Below are 8530 nucleotides of genomic sequence, written 5' to 3' on the forward strand. Positions count from 1 at the left end.
AATTCAGTTTCTTTACTACTAATTTGTCTATTCAGGTTTTCTGTTTCTTCCTGGGTCAGCCTTGGAAGGTTGTATTTTTCTAGAAAGTTCTCCATTTCTTCTAGGTTATCCAGTTTGTTAGCATACAATTTTTCATAGTACTCTCTGGTAATTCTTTCTAGTAAGTATTTCTGTGGTGTCTGTAGTGATTTTTCCTTTCTCATTTCTGAATCTGTTTATGTGTGTAGACTCTCTTTTTCTCTTGGTGATTTTGGCTAGGGGTTTATCTATTTTGTTTATTTTCTCGAAGAACCACCTCCTGTTTTCATTGATTGTTTCTATTGTTTTATTCTTCTCGATTTTATTTGTTTCTGCTCCAATCTTTATTATGTCCCTCCTTCTACTGACTTTGGGCCTCATTTGTTCTTCTTTTTCTAGTTTTGTTAATTGTGAGTTTTGACTCTTCATTTGGGATTGTTCTTCTTTCCTGAGGTAGGCCTGTATTGCCATACACTTCCCTCTTAGCCTTTACTTCATCCCACAGATTTTGTGTTGTTGAATTACTGTTGTCATTTGTCTCCATATATTACTTGATCTCTGTTTTTATTTGGTCATTGATCCCTTGGTCATTTAGGAGCATGTTGTGAAGCCTCCATGTGTTTGTGGGCATTTTCATTTTCTTTGTGTAATTTATTTCTAGTTTCATACCTTTTTGGTCTGAGAAGCAGGTTGGTACAATTTCAACCTTTATGAATTTACTGAGGCTTTTTTTGTGGTCTAGTATATGACCTATTCTTGAAAATGTTCCATGTGCACTTGAGAAGAATGTGTATCCTGCTGCTTTTTTGTGGAGAGTTCTGTAGATGTCTGTTAGGTCCATCTGTTCTAATGTGTTATTCAATGCCTCTGTCTCCTTACTTATTTTCTGCCTGGTTGATCTGTCCTTTGGAGTGAGTGAAGTGTTGAAGTCTCCTAGAATGAATGCATTGCATTCTATTTCCCCTTTTAATTCTCTTAGTATTTGTTTCACAAATGTAGGTGCTCCTGTGTTGGGTGCATAGATATTTATAATGGTTATATCCTCTTGTTGGACTGCCCCCATTATCATTATGTAATGTACTTCTTTGTCTCTTGTGACTTTCTTTGTTTTGAAGTCTATTTTGTCTGATACAAGTACTGCAGCACCTGCTTTTTTCTCCCTATTAGTTGCATGAAATATCTTTTTCCATCCCTTCCCTTTTAGTCTGTGTTTGCCTTTGGATTTGAAATAAGTTTCTTGTAGGCAGCATATAGTTGCATCTTGTTTTTTATCCATTCAGTGACTCTATGTCTTTTACTTGGTGCATTCAGACCATTTACATTTAGGGTGATTATCGATAGGTATGTACTTTGCCATTGCAGGCTTTATATTCGTGGTTACCAAAGGTTCAAGGGTAACTTCCTTACTATTTAAGAGTCTAATTTATCTCACTTAATATGCTATTACAAGCACAGTCTAAAGGTTCTTTTTTTCCCCTCCTTTTCTTCCTCCTCCATTCTTTATATATTAGGTATCATAGTCTGTACTCTTTGTCTCTTTTTATTACCTTTGGTGACAGCTATTTAACCTTACGAACACTTCCATCTATAGCAGTCCCTCCAAAGGACACTGTAGAGATGGTTTGTGGGAGGTAAATTCTCTAAGCTTTTGCTTATCTGGAAATTGTTTAATCCCTCCTTCAAATTTAAATGATAATCTTGCCAGATAGAGTATTCTTGGTTCAAGGCCCTTCTGCTTCATGGCATTAAATACATCATGCCACTCCCTTCTGGCCTGTAAGGTATCTGCTGAGAAGTCTGATGATAGCCTGATGAGCTTTCCTTTGTACGTGATCTTTTTTCTGTCTCTGGCTGCTTTGAATAGTCTGTCCTTATCCTTGATCTTTGCCATTTTTATTATTATATGTCTTGGTGTTGTCCTCCTTGGGTCCCTTGTGTTGGGAGATCTGTGCACCTCCATGGCCTCAGAGACTATCTCCTTCCCCATACTGGGGAAGTTTTCAGCAATTACTTCCTTAAAAACACTTTCTGTCCCTTTTTCTCTCTTCTTCTTCTGGTACCCCTATAATACAAATAGTGTTCTGTTTGGATTGGTCACACAAGTCTCTCAGTATACTTTCATTCCTAGAAATCCTTTTTTCTCTCTGTACCTCAGCTTCTTTGTATTCCTCTTCTCTAATTTTTATTTCATTTATTGTCTTCTACACTGTATGTAATCTGCTTTGAATACCCTCCATTGTGTTCCTCAGTGATTGGATCTCCATCCTAAATTTGTTCCTGATTTCTTGAATATTTGTTTGTACCTAAAGGAGCATGTCTATGATTTTCATTTTGAAATCTTTCAGGAATTTTGATTAGATCAGTATCACTTGACCCTTCTTCTGGTGTTGTTGATATTTTGCTTCTAACCAGGTTCCTTTGATGTTTCATATTTGTTTGTGGTGCCCTCTAGTTCCCAGAAGCTCTACTCTCTGGAGCTGCTCAGCCCCTGGAGCAATGTCAGGGTTGCAGGGGAACTGTGCTGGTGCCTGGGGGGAGGAAAGAGCTGTTTCCTGCTTCCCAGCTGCTATGCCTGTCTCCACTGCCAGAACCAGTGGGTCGAACACACAGATGTAAGTCTCTATGCCTTGTGTTTGTAACTGCTGTAGTGGGGCTTCCCTCTGACTGGCCTGACGCCAGGGCAGGTTTGCCGGTTTGTGAGCCAGGTGCGGGCTGGCCTGGAGGAAGGCACTGCAGGCTGCATATCAGGGAGGGGAGAGGGGCCTTGGAGCTGCATAGCCAGTCAGGGGGATGGAGTGTCTGAGGATCTTGAAAGTTCCCAACCTGCTGGGCAGAGTGCACCTGGACAATTTTGTTTACCTGTCTTTTCTCCTGAGCAGTAAGCTCTGTGCAATCCTTGCCCCTTTAGCAGTCCTCTCACTTTTAGGAAGTCTCTCAGACTGCCTGCCCAGTTCAGCAAGATATGGATCCCTGTTTTCCACCAGCAGCTGGAATCTCAGTCTCTCCAGGTATTCTGCCTGTCTTAGCCTTCAAACCCCACTAATCACCAGAGCACCATGCAATGTAAGTTCATGCTCCCAGAGCAGCTCTCCAGGGCTAGGTGTTCAGCAGTCCCAGGCCTCCATTCCCTCCCCACTCTGTTTCTGTTCCTCCCACCGGAGAGCTGGGGTGGAGGAAGGGCTTGGGTTATGCTGGGTCATGGTTTTGCATGAGGTCTGTTCTTTCCTCCAGGTGTATGCAGTCTTGCTCAGCCTTCTTTCCTGTTGCTCTTTCAGTATTAGTTGTATTAGTTATATTTTTGTATTATATGTGGTTTTAGGAGGAGGTCTCTGTCTCACCTCTCACACTGCCATCTTTAAACCACTACTGTATTTATGTAAGATATGATCTCTATTCTCAAGAAATACACATTAATGTATTAAGCGTTTAAAAAAATGTATACAACTGACTCTCCAATGGTTCCCAAAAAAAGATATCTCATTCTTTCACTATTTATATATCCTATTTATGTAAATGTATATACATCTGAGATTTATATTACATATATGTACATGAAAGAACATGTGATAAAGCAAATGAGGTCATTTGTTTAAGAAATCCACAAACTACATGGATGTTCTTTGTATTAGACTTGCAGCTTTTCTTTCAGCCAGAAATTATTTGAAATAACAAACTGAAAGAAGAGAAAATAAAAAAAATTAAAAGAATGGTTTACAAAGAGTCATGTCCATGCTGACAACACTTTCTATTCTCAACTGAGAGGCTGTTTGGTTTTAGACATAAAAATAAAGCTTTGGGGCATCAAAATGCTTCCCAGCACTCCTGCTTGCCTGCTTCATGACACATGGTAAACTGCTACCTTATTGCTCTGTGCCTCAGCTTCCCATCTGTGAAATGGGTATAGTAATAACAACAGCAGCCACCTGGTGGGCTGTCTTTGAGAAACAAATGAGGTCTATGTCCAAGTGCTGAGAGCAGCACCATGTGCAGAATCAGCTCTCAGGAAGTGGACCTCAGTGATGCTTTCAAGGAATGGACTCTGCATGCAAGGCATAGGTACAAAGTCTAAAGCCAGGAACAAAATAGGAAAGAAAGGAAGGAAGAAGAAGGGATCTTACCTACAAGCTATCAAGATTCATAAGCTAAATAAATAATAAATAAACCAGTGTGACATAACTTAAGTACAGACAGATAAAAAAAAATGGCACAGAAGAGAAAGTCCATTAACAATTCAAACATAGATTAAGGGGGTACAGAATAGAAGAAGCAGTGCAAAGCAGGAGAGAAAGGAAAGCTTATTAAATCAATGATATTAAAACAATGGGTGTTCCATATAGAAAGAGACTACACTTAGATCTTGTCTTTAGGCCATATGCAAAAATAAATTCCAAATAAATTAAAGACCTCATCAGGAAAAATTCAACAACTTTAAAGTAAGTAAAACAAAAATAAAAATGTTTCTTGGACAGGGCAGGAAAACCAAACACACAAAAAGGAAAAGACTGATAAATTTGATTTTTTCACATATAGAGACTTCAGCAGAGCAAAGGATGCCACAAAGATGAAAGATAAGCATGTACAGTGCTCGCTTCAGCAACACATATACTAAAATTGGAATGATACAGAGAAGATTAGCATGGCCCCTGCTCAAGGATGACAAAAAAAGAAAAAGATAAGCATGTACAGAGAGAAGAACACACGATGACAATTAATACCCTGAAAAAGTACATAAAAGACCAGTAACCAAAGAAAACAGGAAATTTACACAAAAAGAAACCTGGCTGCCTAATAAATACAGGGAAAATGGTATTCTTACTAGCATCAGGAGCACATCACCTAAAAAGTTGAAGATAATATTTTGCAACTCTGATTAACAAAAAATGAAAAGTCTGACAATTTCAACTATTACTAAACCTATGGTGGGAGAGATATATCCAGACCTTATTAGTGGAAAGCAATTTGGCAATGTCCTATAAAAGAAGAATCCTGCATACCCACAACACAGCAACTTCCCGACCCCCAAATGTGTCTCCTAGAAAAAAAGCTGCTTGTGGATTCTTAGAAATAAGACCAAGAAGGCTCACTGCAGCATTGCAGTCATGCCAAAAGCTAGAAACAAGCTACCTCGGTCAGTACCGGCATGGATGACTAAGAACCAGGATGGATAACTAAATTATGATACAGTGATTCAATCACATAGGTAGTTGAAATAAATATGTTTGATTCACAGGATTAGAGTGGGTCATAACACAGCCTACTAAGCATGGATGGAGGCATTCATGTCAAGTTTCTAACACCGAGGAAGAGACACAGGAAGGAGGCTCAATCAGAACAGGGGTGCTATTCTTCCAGAGACAGAGGGAGGAAAGCACGATAGAGGAGGAGAGCCCAAAGAGCTTTACCTCTATTTCTGATGCTCTTTTCCTTTGATGGATACAATAATTTATCTACCTACTTTTAAATGCAAATATCTTTTCTTAAAAAGCAAACTTTAAATGTGTTAACTCAGGGTGTTAAGTCCATGAGTGTTACATTGATCTCAGTTTTTAAAATATCCTTAGAATATTTGAGAACTGGTTTTTCAAAAACTTTCAATCTACTCTGTGTGGGAAATAGTGGACCTGGCCTCTCTTCCCCAGATGCCATGTGAGCCTGGATGTCACCAGGGTGTCTAAGCAGAGATGTCCCTCTTCCCCACTGTGTCCCCACCTTGTTCTCATGCACAATTGTCACATAGAGCCTAGGGTGACCCACCTGGTCCCTGGCCTCACAGGCCATCCGTTAGTAGGTTATACTTGATATCCCCCATGACCCTTGCATGAATCCATAAATGGAGAGCCCAATTTTTTTCTTGGAGCTTTCAAAAGCTTGCCATGGTTTTTTGTTGTTGTTGTTCATAGAAATTTATTTATTGGAATTAGGAGTATATATGATCATTATGAAAAATTTCAACAGAGAAACTAAAAGATGCCTCATAATCCTATTTCCTAAGAAAAGTAAAGGATACTATTAACCACTTGCTGCATTTCCTTCCAGCCAGCTTTTGGATAGGCAAGCAAACATGCAAAGTGACTGTGTAACTATTACCCTGTAGCTATCACTTTGTCACTACCCATTTGTCCATGTCAGTTCTGAGAAAGTTATGTCTTCCATTTAAACATATTGGATATTGTTGGAAACATTAGAGCATAATTAATTTAGCCAGATTCCTACTACTAATCTGGTTTTCACTGTGCTCAGCCACACTGGATAACATCCTATTAAATATTTTGGGGAGCATTCCTGAAGGTGGATGGAACTTCTGGGTAGAAGATTGTGAATGCTTACATTTGGCTTCATATTACCAAATTGCTTTCTGGGACTATTGGATCTATTAGCATCCTGAATATACAACAACGACTACTCAGCTCACATCAGATATTGGTTACATCCTTAAATGTGGGAACAGGTTGAACTCTCTCAACAGCACCATGAGGCTGTTGTGCAACCATTATTCCCAAGTTACAGATGAGAACACTGAACACTCAGAGGATAAATAACCTGCCCACTTTCTCTGAGCTGGTTAATAGCAGAGCAAGGATTAACATTCAGGGGGTTTAGAGCTAGACACACACTCCTAACCACTACTATCTCTACTAATTGCATCTGAAAGCACTAACCAACTGTGATACCTTGGCCAAGTAATTAAAACTTGATGCATAAAATGCAGATAATAGTGGAACCTATTTCATAGAGTTGCCATGGGGACTGAATGAGCTCATGCAAAGGGTTTCACAGAGTACGAAGCATATCAGAAGCATTCAAAAATGTTAGATGTTATTATTTCTTTTATTGTTTGTGAGCTATATCTAAAAACTTTGTGAGCATTTTAAAGGCTTATTGTCTGTAATCCTTCAATGAATTGCTTATTTGTATAATTTGCACATTTGTTCATTCCATTTCTTAAATTTAACTTCCTTTTTTCTCCAGGACAGACTAGTTTGTATATCTAGGTAGGCTAAAAGTAGAAACAAGAGTTAGAACTTCTGCCCCCTTACGGAGACCACTTTGTCCTGTCTGCTGTGCATGCCCTTAGTTCTTATTTACTGTTTCTCACCAGCCCCTCATTGCCACTGTCACACATGCCCATTTCCACGCGTCAACTGATAGATGCCAAGGCTGTCCGTCTGTCTGACATGTTAACTCCCAGAGGCAAGGTCTTTGTTCTCTCCTGGCTTGGTACAAGCTCCAGATAGTCCTGCCCATTAGAATAACTTTGTCCATGTCCAGGATACAGGCCAATGCTCCCAAGATAGAAGGTTAAATCTAGAAACAGACTGCCTGCCTTTGAGTAGTGACCCAGTGCAAGTTCTGGGAAAGAGAATCTTTGGGTATACAAATGATGGTCATTGCCTTTTTAAGAAATAACAGTTGATGCCAAAGGGGATTTTGCAATGTGCATGGATGGCTCTTTCCATTGTCTCTGTCTTCCCATATATCTAACCACCTTTAGAGATTTCTAGAGATTTCAAACCCCAGACTGTCAGTTTCTTCCTCTCTGTCTACTTTTCTGACCTTATATTTCTCCTTCTGTATCTGACCCTACTTTTCTATTAGTCTCTGCCCCTCTCCCTTCTCCATCTTTTGAATCACAGGATTAAAGATGACATTAAAAAACCAAGATACCTCTGGGTAACTAAGTGCCTACTTCACTCTGTAATAAGACTGATTCACCATTAACTGTAGAGAATCATCTACACACCTACATTTCCTCATTTCATATAATTATTTTGATTTGACTTAATTAAATTTAACTTAATTTTCACACAATCCTAGGAGGTAAACATTATTATATCCCATTTTATTGGTTTAGAAATGGATAGAGAGTCTAAGAAGCTTGCAGCAGTTTGTCAGCAACAGAGCCATGGTTTAGAGCTAGATTTGTCTGGACCCCAAGCCCAGAGCTCTTTCTGCCACTTGTGCCTCTCCTATTTGCGCCTGGCCCAGATGCATTTGTCAGTTGCAGCTGGAATGAAATAGACGAGAACTTTGTTCATTGTCCAAAGTGAGAAGAGCTGTCTCATGTCAAAGGGACACATCCGCTTTAGGGACTGGGCCTCAGTTTTCTCATGACCAGGGATCCTCTGCCACAGAAGAGTGACATTCACCCCATCCCTGCACTCCTCACTCACCCAGGAGAAGGAGGAGGACTCTCATCGTGCCGGTCCCCAAGCCCATGCTGGCTCTCTGCTCCGGGATCTTCTCAGGGCCGGCGGGCAGGCTGACCGGGCGGGAGCCACGCCCACGTGACAGATGGGGCGGAAGCTGCCACCACGGAACCCGTCCAGTTCCTCTCAGCCTCGTCTGACGGCAGGGCTGCGGGGAGCCCCCGTCGTCCTGATCTCCGCCAGGCAGCAGAAGGGAGCTAGCCCACGGGGAGGTTCACTGCTGCATACTGGGGCGCCAGTTATTACCCAGCATTGTCTCCTGGAGTCCCCCCATGCGGCACAGGAACGGAAGTGCGAGTGGGTGC

At 40.6% G+C, this 8530-nt stretch overlaps 1 protein-coding gene and 1 non-coding gene across 2 annotated transcripts in view; one reads left to right on the plus strand and one right to left on the minus strand.

Moving 5' to 3' along the window:
• TMEM273 (transmembrane protein 273) overlaps window positions 1-8272 on the minus strand; it is a 45091-nt gene extending 36819 nt beyond the window's left edge. Inside the window, 1 exon segment of the mRNA XM_057505365.1 lies at window positions 8190-8272. Within this exon segment, the coding sequence (XP_057361348.1) occupies window positions 8190-8235 (46 nt within the window). The 5' untranslated portion in view covers window positions 8236-8272.
• Window positions 4600-4701, plus strand: LOC118927916 (U6 spliceosomal RNA). The gene has a single exon (XR_005031009.1). It is a non-coding gene; the product is annotated as a U6 spliceosomal RNA (small nuclear RNA).
• Window positions 8273-8530: the final 258 nt, after the last annotated feature.

The sequence above is a fragment of the Manis pentadactyla genome, chromosome 8 (assembly GCF_030020395.1).
Source record: "Manis pentadactyla isolate mManPen7 chromosome 8, mManPen7.hap1, whole genome shotgun sequence".
Taxonomy (NCBI): Eukaryota; Metazoa; Chordata; class Mammalia; order Pholidota; family Manidae; genus Manis; species Manis pentadactyla.